The sequence below is a fragment of the Saccopteryx bilineata genome, chromosome 2 (assembly GCF_036850765.1).
Source record: "Saccopteryx bilineata isolate mSacBil1 chromosome 2, mSacBil1_pri_phased_curated, whole genome shotgun sequence".
In the NCBI taxonomy this organism is placed as follows: domain Eukaryota; kingdom Metazoa; phylum Chordata; class Mammalia; order Chiroptera; family Emballonuridae; genus Saccopteryx; species Saccopteryx bilineata.
This window is the reverse complement of record NC_089491.1, coordinates 177338847-177356503: the sequence shown is the minus strand read 5'-3', so window position 1 is coordinate 177356503 and position 17657 is coordinate 177338847. Positions and strand designations below refer to the sequence as shown.

Here is a 17657-nt window from a genome sequence, read left to right as displayed (position 1 = left end):
GGGGATGCCTGATCCACGCAGAGCTCAGGCTCTACTGGGACACCTGCGATAGCTCGCTTTTCCCCTGCTTCCCAAGCTCAAAATCACCAGCACTTTTGGTCATTTCTTCCCTTCCCCATCCATAATCATTCCATTATCTCACATTTTTATTCAAAATATCTCTTACCGCCTGACCTGTGGTGGCACAGTGGGTAAAGTGTTGACCTGGAATGCTGAGGTCGCCGGTTCAAAACCCTGGGCTTGCCTGGTCAAGGCACATATGGGAGTTGATGCTTCCTACTCCTCCCTCTGTTCTCTCTCTATCTCTCCCTCTCTCTCCCCCCCTCTCTCTAATAAAAATGAATAAATAAAAAAATAAAATAAAATAAACCTTTAAAAAATATATCTCTTACCTCTCACTTTTTCTTTCTCTTAACATCCCAGAGCCTTATGTCTGCCTGGTCCCTGCAGAAGCCTACAGCTGGTCCCCCCAGTGCTTTCAGTCAATGCTGATCCCTGCTGCTAGATTGGTCCCACCACCTACCTGCCCTGTGCCTTCTGGACATGCACTGCCTCCATCACACCAAGTCCACGCACAGCCCAGCACTCTAGGCAACCTGTATCTGAGCCCTCCTGGCTTTCCAGTCTCATGCACCACTCCCCAGGTTCCTGAGTTTAGCAACAAGATGGCTCACTGTGCCACACCCCTCCCCAGCACCAGCTCCTTCCCTGCTCTCTGCACATGCCCCCCCTCGCAATCCTCCAGCAGGCTGTCCTCTCTACCCACTCCTGCCACCTCTCAGTCAAGGCCTCCAGAGCTCTCCTGGCAAAGCCTGCAGGACTCATTATCTGTACTGTTCACAGGGCAGTAATTTTGCATTCCTTCTAACTTTTCTATTTAGCCTGGAACAGGCATTGAAACGGACTAGTGCTACTTAATATCTCTCGAGTCTGTATCTCATCACCTAAACAGTATAGCCACTTACAAGTGAAGGCTGTCTAACAGCTCTTGGTTTCTCCCTACAGGGCCTAATTCATAGATAATAGGTGCTTACTAAATGTGTTGCTTTCCTTTTTCTTCCCACATATATTGCCCTCAAATAGATAGCCAGGGCTGGTCAGAATAATAAACATCAATGCCCTGGACGCCTGGTCGCAACTACATTAACCAGCGGCCTCCAGGGCACCGGCAGCTGGCTCACAGGGCAGCTCATCTCCAGAGCGGCCTCTGACTGACATCGCCAACCCGGCCCCGCCTACTTATTGGTGATCGTAGTTCCCAGTCCTTTCCTGGGCTCCAGTTAAAAGCAAAATCCCGGGGAATGGGGACAGGGAGCTCCCTAAACCCAGACTCCCTCATTGGTGACGCCCCTGCTTCCCCGCGGCCCAGCTTCGGGCTTGTCAGAAACACCAGTGGGCCCCCTGTCCTTGGGAGAGAAAGCAGACACTGCACCTTTAAGTCTGCAGTCGGTTGAGAAAAACAAGCTGTGATTTATATAAGCGGGAAAATCATGTGATTTGCAGGAACTCTCCCTCCTCCCCTGACCCCCTCCCCTCGTGGCCGCTAGCCCTTCCCAGAGGGGCTCGGCCTGCGGGTGGCGGAGGGGAGGCCGGGCGGGGCGCCCGGGCCTCCAGGCACCCCGCGAGGGACGCGACGCGCGGGCTGGGCACAGGGGACCGACAGTGGCCTCCCTGCTGGGTTCCTGCGGCGCTTCCCGGTGGCCCCAGCAAGTTTGTTCCCCGACAGTCTCGGGGCGGGGTATGTTTAGAACTCCGGGAGGCGCCTGGCCCGGCCCGGCCCGGCCGGCCCAGTGCCCACAACCCCGGCGTCACACAAACCCCAGGGTCGCCACTGCCACCGCGCGCCCTGCCTCAGCATTACCCCCGGGGCAGGACCCGCCTGCCCCTTTCTGGGGAAGCCATTCGATGAAGACACTGAGGCTTTCCCCCAACTTCTCAGAGAGAAAGAAAAGCCAGGGGCCCCCCACAGACTGGTATCTTGTGTCCTCGAACACCGGGGGGGGGGGGGGGGGGGCATTTGGAGAAATAATTTGGTAGGGGAAGGTATAATGAAAATCAGCCATTTCCAGAGCTGAGAGGTGGTTGTGTTTAACCCAGAGGAACTAGCTTTCAGAAAAAAACTGATGTGGCCTTTTCAGACTGAGCCAAGGAAAATAAATACATGATTCAGAGGCCGTAACAACCAGCCCAGATCTTTCCAATAGTAGAGAGGAAGGGGTGTTGCTGCTGCACGGAGCCCACAGCCGCTCCAAGTTAACTCACAGACAGACAGTCGGAAGGAAAGGCAATGCTTGGATCCTCCTGAGTTGCAGAAACTGTAAAGTAGGCAAGACTCGAAGGGGGTCTCGTCTCAGCCATCCCCCATCTCTATAGGAATATACATCCTGGGCTCTTCCAGGAAGTGCTTACATTCAGTGAGGACTCCCCATCCCTTCCAAAGCCTAGCCCAGGGGAACTTAGGGGCTGTCTGGACAAAAAGAGCTGAGAGGAGAGTTAAGACCTCTCTCAGTGCCCTGTCCTTTGTGTAAACCACAATGATGGACTCAGAAATTGTCCAAGAAAAGAAACCCTCAGTGTCTCAGAGTAACCAATTTCATGGGAAAACCTTGTCAGGAATGTTTAAATCCCATTTTATTTTCCTCCAGTGGTCTGTTGGGGATAAGGCACAAACCCAGCACTGTCACATGGAAAACATGATGTAATTAATGAAGTTGCTAATGCACCATCTTGCTGTAACCTCAGCCTGTGGCCAGCAGAGCTTGGTAAATTTCAATCCACCTTCTGCATCCCAGAGCCAGCTGGGCCCTGAGAGGTCACTCTGACCCTCCTCTAGGCCCCGCCCCCACGGATGAAGGGTCTTTATGCTGAGAGAGTTCATAGAACAGCCTCGGTGCCCTCCGTCACACCAACAGCAAGAAGATCCTTCCTGAACAGAAAAGTTGGTCAGATACTCAATTATTCTCTGAATCCTAAAGATGAAAAATATGAGTTGGCAAAGGGATTCAGATACCAACTTCATTCATTCAGTTAGAGTGGGTACCTTCTGTGAACCTGGCCCTGATCTGGACACTGGGGACACACTGGGGACACAATGGGGACAAGACAGACACGGCCCTTGCCCCAAGCCCTTTCTGCTCTGCCTCCCATGACAAAGCTTGTGAAAGACTTTCCTCTGCTCTGCCTGCATATATATGTCCCCTCCCCAGCCCACACCCAGCACTGTGCTGCTGCCCCCAATTCCAGCTGCACATCTTACACATCTGCCAAGGGCTTCTATCAGAAGGCAGTAACTCTCTTTCAATTGGGAGGTGGATATAAAAAGTAACCCAAAGGCCTGTTCAAAATGAGATAAAAGTTGGCAGCCTCCTGCACCCCACCCCTCCCCAGATTGGTAATTTAGTTCAGGCAACACTGCAGTCAGTGCCATTTGATTCCTCTCTTTCTTCACTCCTTTTCTGATCTGCCTGGCTACCCCATCCAGGTCTCCTCTATCCAAGGCTTCCTGTGCCAGGGACCTGCCCATCGCTGAGCCCAGCATGGCAAACCCCAGTGACACCTTCCTAAGACAGTTCACCCACTTCCTCAGGGCACCTGAACTGCTCAGTCCTGCACAGACAACCACTCTGCAAGGTCTCTTCTGTTGCTATAAGGCTCCACATTGAGGGTGCACAGAGGTCCCCCCTTAACCGCAGGCCTGTCAACCTCTACCTTCCCCACCCTCCTAGACCGAACCAGCTGCTGCCTGATTTCAGCCTTTTCCTGAGTTCTGTTGCTGGCTTCCCTTGGTCATTCACAGCACAGTCTGATAACGTGCCGAGGAAGACCTGGCAATAAGCCTGTGGTGAATGAACATTTTAAAGAAACCAACAGAAATTATGACTACAAACTGAAAACACCCTAGAAGCCACAAACTCTGTGACTTTCAAAGAAGCCAAAGCTGGACATCTGAGGTTTCTTCTTGAACAGCGCCAAGGAGCACAGTGAGTGAATGAGTAAAATCAGCTCATCTTAGATACTGTTTCTTTCAGGAAATGGGGCCTCAAGAAAAAAGGCATCCCAGCCCCCACCAAATTCCATTCTGTTTCAAATTAGCCTTCTAGCTAAATCAGGGGGCTGCACTAGCTGGTCTTCATTTCAGATCCTCCTAACACCAAAGCTCCAAGTTCTCCAGTTCCCTGAAACAACCTTTTAGAAAATGCCACATTCTCATAACTGAGTAGAAAATGTATTTGTGCTCAGGGCCTGGGCCTGCAGCTAAAGCTCAGAATTCAGTTATCACCACTGTGTTGTCAGGCCTGTTTCCCTCTTTCTCCTTTCCCGGAAGGGGCCTCTGGTCTTTCTCCAGCTGCTGAGTAGAAGGGAACACACAGCAACCCCAGAGCAGAGGGGCCACCCAAGAGATGGCTGGCCTCGCCCCAGTACAGACTCATCTCCCCTTCTGCAAGGACAGCTCTCTCTCCCAAAAGACAAGGAACTTCTAAACAGCAGATCCTGGGTCCAGCCCAGGCCTCACGACGTCCTATGCCCCAGTTTATAAGCTTTTAGTGGCAACTAACACATTTGGCAAAGCTCCTCGCATGTGAGCCAAGCCAGGCCCTTTTCCCCAGGACCCAACTGACAAAGGGATACTAGCTTGGGACAAAAATGGGATCCAGCCAGACATGCCCAAAGCCTTGGTTCTTTGGTTCTCTGGACCAAGTCTGGAGAGGTCCAGAGGGAAATGTCCTTGAGTGGCCTTCTCATCACCAGGCAGGCTGGTCTCGAGATCTCAGGATGCACCAGTAATCTCAGGCAGAGCTCCATCCCCAGCCCACACTCCACCCAGGCCCTGGGCAGGGACTCTCCAGCATTCCCAGAAACAGGAAACAAGCTTTTCATGCCAGGCTCCATTGGGGCCCCTGGGTGGGAGCAGCTAGGCTCCCTCAATGGGCTCCTGCTGTGCCTGGAAGGTCCCAAAAGCATCTCTCTCGATCAGAGACAGCCACAGAACCAGCTCTCTGCTTTGAGGCAATTTTAAAGAAAATGGTATTTTGAAAGCTCAAGTTATGTTCTGGGCTTGGCTTTGGTTCTACATCTCTCAAAAGAACAGTCCTCTTCCCGTGACTGTGGAACTCCTGAAGGAAGTGAGTTGAGGAGACCTCAAGGAGCCTCTGCTTCCAATGTTACCCAGGCTGTGCCCTGTCTAGATTTTGCTGAAATGTCCCCAGGAAGAAGTGATCCTCGACCTTGGGGAAAGGATCCTTCCTCCAGGCTAACTGGAATGCCTGCCACCAAATATTCAAGACAGTGACTCAAGTCCCACCTCACCAACTGGGGAGGCCTCATCACTGTGTCCCTCCCAACCTCACAGTCCCTCTTGCCTCCTGCCCTTACCACCAACTGTGCCCAGGATTCTCCAAGGGTTTATGCTTCCTCTGTGACCTCTGGCTCTGAGTTCCTGGTTTTCCCCTCTCCCTTCCACCTGCCTCTCACCCCCCATAGCTGCCGTCCTCTCCGTTCCTATGTTCCCCCTCCAATTCAACAAGACTAATAAGCACAGCAGCAGATTTTAGTCAAAGTTTGGGGTCATGAAGGAGAATCACAGGAATTGTGTTAGAGTCTACTTACGGACATCACTCTCCTAAAAATCCATCAACCACTCCGCACCTCAGAAAATTTCTCACTGTTCCCTAAGTCACAACATACGCTATCCTCTCCAGCCTCTCTCTCCTCCAAACCCTTCTACCCAGACTCCAAGTTCATATGGATTTCTCCTGCAGAACAACTTATCTTGCCCTCAGCGTGCCCAGAGGGTCTCATGGTTCTCACCATAATGGTTTCCCTGTCAGGGTCCATCACGGCATCATCCATCAAGGGCACTGGCCTCCAGGGGGAGGTGTTATAATGATATAGCACAGTGTTTTGGTTTGTAGGTAGCACTTTCTGCCTATCCCCCCACCACTGCCAGTGCCCCCTCACATCTAGTACCACTGACAGTCAAGAAATCCACCCCAAATCTTTCCTGTTCTCTTTTTTCTTTTTTACTCCTCTGTGGTCCTGGAGCACTGCTAACTCATATTCCTGTTGTACTTCAAAATGATGCAATCAAACATAAGTTAACATAAGACCAACACAAAAGGACAAATACTGTATGATTCCACTTACATGTGAACACACTTTGAGATACCTAGAGTAGTCAAATTCCCAGAGACAGAAAGCTGAATGGTGGTTGCCAGAGGTTGGGGAGAGGAGAGAATGGAGAGCTAGTGTTTAGTAGGTATGGAGTTTCAATTTGGGAAGATGAAAAAGTTTTGTTTTGAAGATGGATGGTGATGATGGTTGCGCAACAATGCAAATATACTTAATGCCACTGAACTATACACACTTAAAAGTGGTTAAAAATGATCAATTTTATGTTATGTATATTTTACCACAATAAAAAAAGTAATGTCAGGCCTGACCAGGAGGTGGCGCAGTGGATAGAGCATCGGCCTGGGATGCTAAGGACCCAGGTTCGAAACCCTGAGGTTGCCGGCTTGAGCGACCGGTAACTGGCTTGGCTGAAGCCACCTGGTCAAGGCACATATGAGAAGTAATCAATGCACAACTAAGGTGCCACAACCATGCTCTTCATCTCTCTCCCTTCCTGCTTGTCCCTATCCCCCACAACTTGCTAAAAAAAATAGTAATGTTAGTAACATTCACTCTGCCCCCCAGAAACACTTACAGTTAACTAAAGAAATGGGAGTTTTCCCTCTGCCACCTTGGATCGCAGCAGCTTTGCGAACCCCCGTCCCTGAGTTCCTGGGCTAAGGAGAGCACACTCACCTGCTCTCAGATTCATGGTCAGTCAGCTCTCTGCTGACCTCGCCCTGAGTACAGAGGCATACATTCCCTTTCAAACTGAAAACAGAACTACAGAGGAGTGGCAACCGGAGCAGGAGCCTTCAGACTAAACCTGGTTCAGTTGTTAACCAGCTGTGCATTCTTGGACAAGTGATCGTCCAAGTGAGGTAGATGTCTCTACCTCAACATCCTTTTTTTTTTTTTTTTTTTTTTTTTTCATTTTTTCTGAAGCTGGAAACAGGGAGAGACAGTCAGACAGACTCCCGCATGCGCCCGACCGGGATCCACCCGGCACGCCCACCAGGGGGCGACGCTCTGCCCACCAGGGGGCGATGCTCTGCCCATCCTGGGCGTCGCCATGTTGCGACCAGAGCCACTCTAGCGCCTGGGGCAGAGGCCACAGAGCCATCCCCAGCGCCCAGGCCATCTTTGCTCCAATGGAGCCTCGGCTGCGGGAGGGGAAGAGAGAGAGAGGAAAGCGCGGCGGAGGGGTGGAGAAGCAAATGGGCGCTTCTCCTGTGTGCCCTGGCCGGGAATCGAACCCGGGTCCTCCGCACACTAGGCCGATGCTCTACCGCTGAGCCACCGGCCAGGGCTACCTCAACATCCTTATAAAGAAAATGGAGAAGACAACAGCAGCCTTGAGGAGATAATGGATGGGAACACTCTGAGAACTGTGTTCCAGTATCTCTTACTTCACTTGGCCAAGCTAAAGGCATGTGGAATGTAAGAGGGAAGTTGCTACCTGAAAAGAAGGAGACAGACAGCAATTAACTCAGTAAATACAGCCAAAAAAGTAATTCTTTGCTCTCTCAGTCATCATCACCCCCATCCAAGGTAGAATGAAGCAGTCCACTGCAAAAAAAACAAAAACAACAACAACAAAAACCATTTTGTTGAGACATTAATTTTCTCCATGATTAGCTTTCATTCAGAGCCAGAATCTAGCTTTGCCTGGATGCCTGTGTGTTGCCTGGATGAGGCATGGGAGAGGGGTTCCGCAAGGAGCACAGCTCTACAAGCTGTGTCCCATGAGCATGTATTCAAAAATAGCCCCTTCTAACAATGTTCAAAAGCACTCTTAACATGTTGACATGACTGTTGAAAGACTGGTGTTAACTGACACAAGAAGAGGCTACAAAACCATGAACCCCATACAGAAGGTGATCTAAAGGTGCTTCAGTGGGCTGAGTTGGCTGCCCCTTAGTCTGACCACCAGCTGGTTTTGCTGCTGTTAGAACCCACCAGCCCTGGCTCTGCTTCCACAGGACGTAGATGATAGCCCTTCTCTCCGTAAGAACCTCTCTTTCCCACAGGTCTAAGAAGAAAGTTCAGATCACCCACAGCCCAGGTAAGTCCACACTTGGCCCTTCCACTTCCTCCTCCTGCCACGCCTCCCTCACCACAACCCTGTCTGGTCCTTCCCTCATCCTTCCCTTCCCTTCAAGAAGAGACTTGTCAATGTCTTCTCTCCACCCCCAGTGGAATACTCCAAAGGAAGAGAGAGGTCCCAGGACTCCAAGTCTCCGGCCTCAGCCACAGTTCAAGACTGCTTCGTGTATCTCACTGGGCCCCAGCTCAGCCCAGACGGAAATCTCTGGGTAAGGCTTCATACTGATGTCACCAGTAATTACATTATGCTCATCCACACCCATTCCCACATCACCTCCTCCCACGTCCCCCTACCCACTCACTCAGGCAGTGCCAAGAAGTGAAAATGGAAGCAGAGCTGAAGGAACCCAGGCAGGCGATCCCGGGACACAACCAGAGCCCAGGGCTTGGCTCAGGGAATTTCTGTCTCCTGACTTAGTCCAGCCTGGTCTGCCACAGAGCCACTGCACCTCCACAGCAGAATCTGTAACATCAGAGTCGAATCTTTCCTCAAAGCACAGGAAGGGGTATCAGAGATTTCCTGAGCAGCTGGCTCCCTTTGGAGTGGCCTGTTTCCCTTCCCTGCTCTGGGCCCCCTCACACTGCGGGTGGCCTGTCCTTACTGTGGGCCCCAGAGCTGCACTCCACAGCCAGCCAGAGGTGTCTGAGAGTCACCACACCCAAGGTACAAAGACCCGGGGGCAGAGAGTTGTGAGGCTTTGAGAATGTCACTAGAAATTGCTGGGTACTTTTCTTAGTACTCAGGCAAGGTAGACCAAGGGGACTTTGATCCCACAGGCACCTGGTAGGATAAACTTTTACTACAAATCAGGCCTCCTCTCCACCCCTCCTTGCAAAGGTGGCCTGTGTAAGAACCAGCCTGCTCAGGTTAACCTGACCACACCTTCCTGGGGGCCAAGAGGAACCCTGTGGGAGGATAGGGGTTGGGAGGCCGAGCTGTCACTCTGGCTGGAGGAGGCAGGAACTCAAGAACCCCGCCCCCATTCCTGAAAGAGCCAGAATGTAGTTCCTTACACAACCAGAAGTATGAACAGCCAGACACTAGCAAAGCTGGTGATGTCTGAGCCAACACCTCCTCCACCAGCTGCCCTCTCTACTGCTCCATGGAGGCTGGGGTGGGGGTGGGGGTGGGGGAAGGAGTATTGCCCCCCATGAGGCCCCCACTAGCCCTGGCCCTCCCCAGCCTCCTCACAGGGTGCTTTGAGGAACTACAGCTCCTGCTTCCCCAGCCTGTGTCCTCACAAAGGCACCCTCTGTCCCAGCCGCCCAGCACAGGCCTCCCTGTCATGCTACCCACTCTCTCCCCACTCCCCTACCACACACATGCGCTTCCTACAGGAGCAGATTCCAAGCCGAGTTACTGTCGTGCTGTCGGGTACTGTCCCCCAACAACGTGCTGGATCAAAGGCTGCACATGACTAAATGCGCTGGGGTGCTCGTCAGGGCTCAGGGCTTAGGCAAGCATAATTACAGGGAGGGCCCGGCCGCTCTCAGCAGCCACACCTGGCCATACAGTAAACAGCATTTCTTCTATGGAGCTGGGGGGAGTTGAGAGACAGGGAGGCGACAAACCACAATTTGAATCATTTGGAGAGAATCTATAAATATAATAATGAGTCATTTGTAAAATATAATTTCATCCAAAAGCCTGGAAAAATAAATGGAAAAGAAGTTCTTATGCTATTTCAGGCTAAACTGTTCAAGGGTGTTCTGCCAGAACCTGGGGAGGGGACCCAGTTGCCCACCGAGAGTGCAGCTGGGCTCACCTCACATGCGGGCCTGCCTGAGTCTCTCACCCACACCCACACCAACACCCCGGGCAGCACTGCCCTGGACACCCCCTCCCCCAGACCCCTCGTAATATCCTGAGATCGGAATGCTGGCAATTCCGAGTTCTCCGTCGGAGAGCTGATAAGAATCACGGACAAGCAGCTTTCTTCCAGTCTGCACAGCTGAGAACAGTTTAGGGCAGGCCCGCTGTTGTTTTTGGCAAATTCTTTCCAGCCTTGGGGCCTTAACAGCCTTTCGCGCTCAGGGTGCTTTTCCAGTGTGGCTGCAAGGTCTCTCCTAGCTCCGGTTCCAGCCCTGGGCCCCAGCTGCTGGGCGTGGGGGGTGGGGGTGGGGTGGAGGGCGGAGCCTGCACAAAGCTCTGTCTGGGGGTGTGGGCTGAAGTCATTTGGCTGGACCCAGGTCACTGCTGTTGTTCAGGGTAGTAGTGAAGAGCTTAAGGTCTGAAATTAGGCTTTTTCTAGGTTCTGTTAAAACTGGGCCCCTTACTATCTGTGTACCCTTAAGAGTAAGTTACTTAACCTCTCTGGGCTCAGTTACATCTATTAGATGGGTTTAATAATAGTACCTTCCTCAAAGGGTTGTTGAGAAGATGAAATGAATTAATACGTAAAGCACTTTCAGTAGGGTCTGGCGTAGTGAGTGCTCAATAATGTTAGCTAATAAGATTCTTTTTTTTTTTTTTTTTTACAGATACAGAGAGAGAGAGTCAGAGAGAGGGATAGACAGGGACAGACAGACAGAAACAAAGAGATGAGAAGCATCAATCATTAGTTTTTAGTTTTTCATTGCGCATTGCAACATCTGAGTTGTTCATTGCCCTCTCATATGTGCCTTGACTGCAGGCCTTCAGCAGACCGAGTAACCCCCTGCTTAGCCAGCAACCTTGGGCTCAAGCTGGTAAGCTTTTTGCTCAAACCAGATGAGCCCGTGCTCAAGCTGGTGACCTCGGGGTCTTGTTGTGGCGCAGTGGATAGAGCTAATAAGATTCTTGTTATCATTTCTCACTGGGCACTTGATGCAGCAAGGAGCCACAGGACAAAGGCACCATGGCATACAGGGTTGACCCTGAGTGATCAGGTCCCCTGGCTTGTCCATCAGCCATTTCATTCTCAACTTGCCCATGGACGTAGGCAAACCCCTTAATTTCTATGACCCAAGCGTCCCCTTTATCTTCCTTGCAGGCAGTTTTGTCTCTGAACTGAAGCTCAGGTGCACAAAGGGAGAGAAGCAGCAACCTACCTGATGTTTAGAAGCCAAAAGTCAATTCGTCCTTTGAAGCCACAGAGTGCGTACTGAGCTCTAACTTGCCTCTTCTCTTTTCTTCCCTGTGTCTCCTTCCCTCTTTCCTTTCCTCAGATCCATCCTGAGTCCTGGCCTTCCAGCCCCGGGCAGAGTTGGCAGGGTGGAATGAGGTTCAAGTCCTCAAAGCCTATCTCTCCCAAGCCCCAGATCCTTGTCCCCTGTGCTGAGAATGGGATTGAAAGCCCTCAACAAGGCTTCCTCCCCACAAAGCAGTCCCCACACCCCAGAAGACCAGAAGAAGTCAAAGAAAACAGTCTCCAGGTCAATATTCTGCATTTTCCTTTCTCAGAAACTAGAATACCACAGCCCGCTCTAGTGAGGGGAGCCCTTCCTCCCGTAACTGCCTGACTCACCACGCAGGCACACCTTTTCCCGTGTTGCCCATGATCTTCCAATTCCTGAAATTATTTTCTCCAACAATTCTTTAATATACTTGTCAGTGTTTACATTTTCCTGAATGTCTTGTAATTCCCCTCGCCCTTTTTAGTGAGTTTGAATTGGGAATCTAAACAAGATCCATATACTGCCCTAGAAGGATAGCTCAGGTGGTTAGAGCGTTGTCCCAAAGCACAGAGCTTACCAGTTCGATCCCCAGTCACGGCACATACGGGAACAGATTGACCTTACTGTCTCTCTCTTGCTTTCTCCCTTCCTCTCTCTAAAATCTATAAAAAAAATAAACATTTAAAGATCCATATGGCCTGACCTGTGGTGGCGCAGTGGATAAAGCGTCGACGGAATGCTGAGGTCACTGGTTTGAAACCCTGGGCTTGCCTGGTCAAGGCACATATGGGAGTTGATGCTTCCTGCTCCTCCCCACCTTCTCATTTGCTCTCTCGTCTCTCTAAAATGAATAAATAAAAATCTTTTAAAAAATAAAATAAAAAATAAAGATCCATATATATATTTTTAATTATTTTATTTTATTTATTCAATTAGAGAGAAGAGAGAGAGGGAGAGGGAGAGAGAGAGAAAAGAGAGAGACAGGGGGGAGAAGCTGGAAGCATCAACTCCCATATGTGCCTTGACCAGGCAAGCCCAGGGTTTCGAACCGGCAACCTCAGCATTTCCAGGTCGACGCTTTATCCACTGCGCCACCACAGGTCAGGCCAAAGATCCATATATTGTAATTGATTGATATGTCTCTTGTAGTTTGCAGTTTCCCCTCCATGTAAATGTCAGTCTTTCTCATTCTCTCTTTTTCCTTGCAATTTTTTTTTTCTTTGAGAGAGAGAAGCAGGGAGAGAGAGACAGGAACATCCAGCTGTTTCTGTATGTGCCCTGACTGGAAATCAAACCATTGAACCAGCCAACCTCTAAACTGGGACAACACTCCAACCAACCGAACTATCCAGCCAGGGTTTTATTCATTGAATGATTTTTAGAGAGACAGAGAGAGGGAGAGAGAGGGGAGGGGGAAGGGAAGCATTCATTTGTTGTCCTAGTCAGTCATACCTTCCTTGGTTGCTTCCCGTGTGAGCCCTGACCAGGAATCAGACCCCAAACCTTGTTGTTTCTGGATAATGCTCTTAACTGACTGAGCTAACCGGCCAGGGCACATTATTTTTTTGATAAAAAAAAAAAATCCAGTTGTTTATCCTACAGAATTTCCTATCTGGATTTTTTTTTTATTAATTTTAATTAGATTTTTTTTTTTAAGTAAAACACATTTTTTTTGTCCTCTCCTATATCTTGCAAATTGATACTTAGATCTAGAGGTCAGATTTGTGTTTATTATTATCTCTTTTTGTTTCTGTTTTTTGGCAAGATTACCTCACATAGATGGTGAAGTATGCCTCTATTAATATATATAGTATCTGGTTGTCTCTCTTTTTGTCATATTGGCAACCATTGTTCAGCATTGCCTAGATCCATTAATTTATTAGAGGGTTTCAAAATTATGATATTCTAATTATATCATTATATATCATAAAACACTTCATTTCTAGTGATCTTAATTGCCTTGTATAGATCCAGACTTCTATCTAGTATCATGTTCCTTCTGCTTGAAGGACTTTTGTCAACATTTCTTTATTTTTTAAAAAAGATTTTTTTCTTCTTTTCCAAGTGAGAGGAGGGGAGATAGACAGACAGACTCTGCATGCTTCCAGACTGGGATCCACCCTGGCCAAGGCTCTGCCCATCTGGGGCCATGCTCGCTACCAAGCTATATTTAGTGTGCCTGAGGCAGAAGCTCCATGGAGCCATCTTCAGTGCCCAGGGCAATGCGCTGGAACCAATCAAGCCATGCCTGAGGGAGAAGAGAGAGAGAGAAGGGGAAGGTGGAGGCATGAAGAAGCAGATGGTGGCTCCTTATGTGTGCCCGGACTGGGAATCGAACCTGAGACATCCACACACAGGGCCAATGATCTACCACTAAGGCAACCGACCAGGGTCTAAAAATATTTTATTTTTTGATTTTAGCAAAAGAGGAAGGGAGAGAGACAGGACAGGAACATCAATCTGTTCTTGTATGTACCCTGACCAGGAATTGAACTGGCAACCTCTGCACTTTGGGATGATGCTCCAACCAACTGAGCTATCCTGCCAGGGCTGTCAACATTTCTTATAGTGCAAGTCTGCTGGTGATGAATTCTTTCACATTTTGTCTGAAGAAATTTTCATTTCACCTTAGTTATTTTTTGTTTGTTTGTTGTATTTTTATTTGTTCATTTTTAAGTGAGAGGAGAGGAGATAGAGAGACAGACTCCCAAATGCACCCAGACTGGGGTCCACCCGGCAATCTCCATCGGGGATGATGCTCAAATCAACCAAGCTATCTTCAGCACCTGGGGCCAATGCTCAAACTAACTGAGCCACTGACTGTGGAAGGGGAAGAGACAGAGATGGGGCAGAAGGAGGAGAAGAGAAGCAGATGGTCACTTCTCATGTGTGCCCTCATTGGGGATTGAACCTGGGGATGGCTGCATGGCAGGCTGATGCTCTCTCTACTGAGCCAACTGGTCAGGACCACCACCTTAGTTTTTGAAAGATATTTTTGTTGGGTATAGAATTTTAGGGTGACCATTTTTCTTTCAGTACTTCAAAGATGTTGTTTCATTGACTTCTGTCTGTCACTGTGGTAAAAAAATTTACTGTCATTTTTATCTTTGTTCCTTTGTACACAGTGTCTTTATTTTCCCCCCTCTGGCTGCTTTTAAGATATTTTACTAGGCCCTGGCCAGTAGCTCAGAGAATAGAGCATCAGCCTGGTGTATGGATGTCCCGGGTTCTATTCCTAGTCAGGGCACACAGGAGAAGCAACCATCTGCTTCTCTCTCCCTTCCCCCTTCTCTCACTCTTCTCCTCCTGCAGCCTGTGGCTTGATTGGCTCAAGAGTTGGCCCCAGGCACTAAGTATGGCTTGGTTGGTTCGAGTACATCAGCTTCAGGTGCTGAAAATAGCTCAGTACTCGAGCATTGGCCCCAGATGGGGTTGCAAGGTGGATCCCAGTCAGGGTGCATGTGGGAGTCTATCTCTCTATCTCCTCTCCTCTCACTTAAAAAAAATGATATTTTACCTAAAGAAGATGGCATAGGTAAAAATGATACTTGAATCCTCCCACAACTACATCAAAATTACAACCTAACTGCAGAACAACCATCATTCAGAACCACTCAAAATCTAGCTGAATGGAAGTCCTACAACCAGTGGTGGGATTCAGCTGGTTCTCACCAGTTCAGCAGAACCAATACCTAATTTTTTGTTGAGTTCAGTGAACTGGTTGTTAAAATGGCACTTGTAATCAGGGTTCTCTCTAATGTGGGCACCTGGGCAACCGCCCAATGTGGAAATTACAAATTTACATTCCTTACTCTTTTTTAACATTTATCTGTGTAATAGCATATTCTAAGAGTCCGTAGTAATGTTCGTTTCATTCATAGGTAAAGAAATGGGATCCTACTCCTACAGTGAAGAGATAGTTAAGGATAAATCACTGAGCCAATGATGCTCAGATAGAAGCGAAGAGAACTGCAAGTGAGGATGCCAATCGAGAGCAATATGAAAATATCTTAAATAACAGTTTTATTATTAATGTTTCTTCATTAATATTTCAAAACTCTTTCTTATAACATAATCTAGCCTTGTGTACCTCCTTTATTGTTCTTATTTAAGTATTAAATGCATGAAATAATAAACTACCTTTTTGTATATTGGTTTTTTATACTTAAAATGATCATTAGGGCAGAGAACTGGTTGTTAAAATATTTGAATTCCACCACTGCCTACAACTAGGGTTTAAAGAAGCCACATCAAGACTGGTAAGAGGGACAGATGCCCACATGTGACTTAAAACCCAGAGGAGGCCCTGGCCGGTTGGCTCAGCGGTAGAGCGTCGGCCTGGCGTGCGGGAGACCCAGGTTTGATTCCCGGCCAGGGCACATAGGAGAAGCGCCCATTTGCTTCTCCACCCCCCCTTCTTCCTCTCTGTCTCTCTCTTCCCCTCCCGCAGCCAAGGCTCCATTGGAGCAAAGATGGCCCGGGCGCTGGGGATGGCTCCTTGGCCTCTGCCCCAGGCGCTAGAGTGGCTCTGGTCACGGCAGAGCGACGCCCCGGAGGGGCAGAGCATCGCCCCCGGTGGGCAGAGCATCGCCCCTGGTGGGCGTGCCGGGTGGATCCCGGTCGGGCGCATGCGGGAGTCTGTCTGACTGTCTCTCCCCGCTTCCAGCTTCAGAAAAATACAAAAAAAAACCAAACCAAAAACCCAGAGGAATATCTTGGCTGTGGAGGTAGGTCCCCCTTAGGAGTAAGGGGTCCCAGCCCCACACTAGGCCTCCCAACCCAGGGTTCCAGAGCTAGGAAGAGAATTGCCCATAATTTCTAGCTGTAAAAACCAACAGGCATTGTGGCTGAGTGAAATATAAAGCTGTGGGCGTCCCATGCAACCCCTCCTAAAGGGCCCATGCACAGACTTCCTCAGACTCACACCCTCTGAGCTCCAGCACTGGGGCAGCAGCTTGAACGGCACAAGGGACACACAGGGAGGAGATGGATTGTTTGGCATCAGGTGAAAGCTGGGAGGGTGGCAACTTTCTGCCAGATAAAAGTGCTGGCAGGAGCTATTGTTTCTTTTCTGAGACCCTCCACCCAGAACCAGCAAGTGGGCACCATATCTGAGTTGCCATCAACATGGCTCATGCTGTTCACCCCAGCTACATAATTCCGAGACCCTGCATTACCCAACTTGTGGGCCCACCCATGCCATTTCCAGTGGCTTTCCCACAATAGACTATCTTGCCTCATGCTTTGGGATTTTCCTAAAATCTCTCAGACAAGTAGCATCTGGCCTCTGTGTACCCTATACCTTTTGCTAACTGTCCCCAAACCTAGCACTAACAGCAGCTGGTGTTGGTTCACAGCTTGGCCTCTCCTGGGCACCTCCCAAGTGCAGCATAAGTAGCAGCCATCTGCACATTACACTGTAGCTCATGTTGAGTGGCCTCATGAAAGGCACAGGTGGTGACTGACCTTGTACCTCCCAGGAGGCCTCAGAGCCAGTGTACCTGGTGACAACTTCACACCACACCAGAATACAACCCTACCACCTTCACAAGCAACACGCTCAAGAAGCAGCCTCAGTGAGCACAAAAGCCCCACTGAAGCAAATCCTGTTCCATAGAAACAGCTCCTGCAAAGCAGCTCCTCCACTGTAGTAGCAGCTGGTCCTTGCAGCCAGTCAGCCCAGGGATCAATACCTCCCAGTGATACCAACAGCAATCAAGGCTCAACTACAACAAGACAGTGCAGCTGACCAGGCCGTGGCGCAGTGGATAGAGCGTCGGACTGGGATGTGGAAGACCCAGGTTCGAGACCCCAAGGTTGCCAGCTTAAGTGTGAGCTCATCCAGTTTGAGCAAAAGCTCACCAGCTTGAGCCCAAGGTCTCTGGCTTGAGCAAGGGGTTACTTGGTCTGCTGAAGGCCCGCGGTCAAGGCACATATGAGAGAGCAATCAATGAACAACTAAGGTGTCGCAACGCGCAACGAAAAACTAATGATTGATGCTTCTCATCTCTCTGTCCCTGTCTGACTCTCTCTCTCTCAAAAAAAAAAAAAAAAGACAGTGCACACAGCCCACACAGGGATGCACCTGGAATGCCCAGCTCAGGTGGCTAAAGAGGCTGTGCCACTGAGCCCTACAGGACACTTACTCTATACAAGGCCACTCTACCAAATCTGGGAAACACAGCAGCCCCACCTAATACATAGAAACAAACATGAGGAAGCAGCTAAAGTGCAGAGACAAAGAAACTGGTCCCAAATGAAAGAATAGAAGAAATATCCAGAAAAAAGAACTAAATGAAATAGGGCAGGCAAACTACCAGATACAGAGTTCAAAACAGTGGTTA

At 49.5% G+C, this 17657-nt stretch overlaps 1 protein-coding gene across 1 annotated transcript; it reads left to right on the top strand.

The window, feature by feature from the left end:
- Window positions 1-1301: 1301 nt before the first annotated feature.
- Window positions 1302-15426, top strand: LOC136322385 (uncharacterized). Its single transcript, XM_066254418.1, has 6 exons — window positions 1302-1379; window positions 1548-1738; window positions 8142-8176; window positions 8308-8426; window positions 11365-11571; window positions 15195-15426. The coding sequence occupies exons 1-6, from the start codon at window positions 1302-1304 to the stop codon at window positions 15231-15233; spliced, it is 669 nt and encodes a 222-aa protein (XP_066110515.1). The 3' UTR covers window positions 15234-15426.
- Window positions 15427-17657: the final 2231 nt, after the last annotated feature.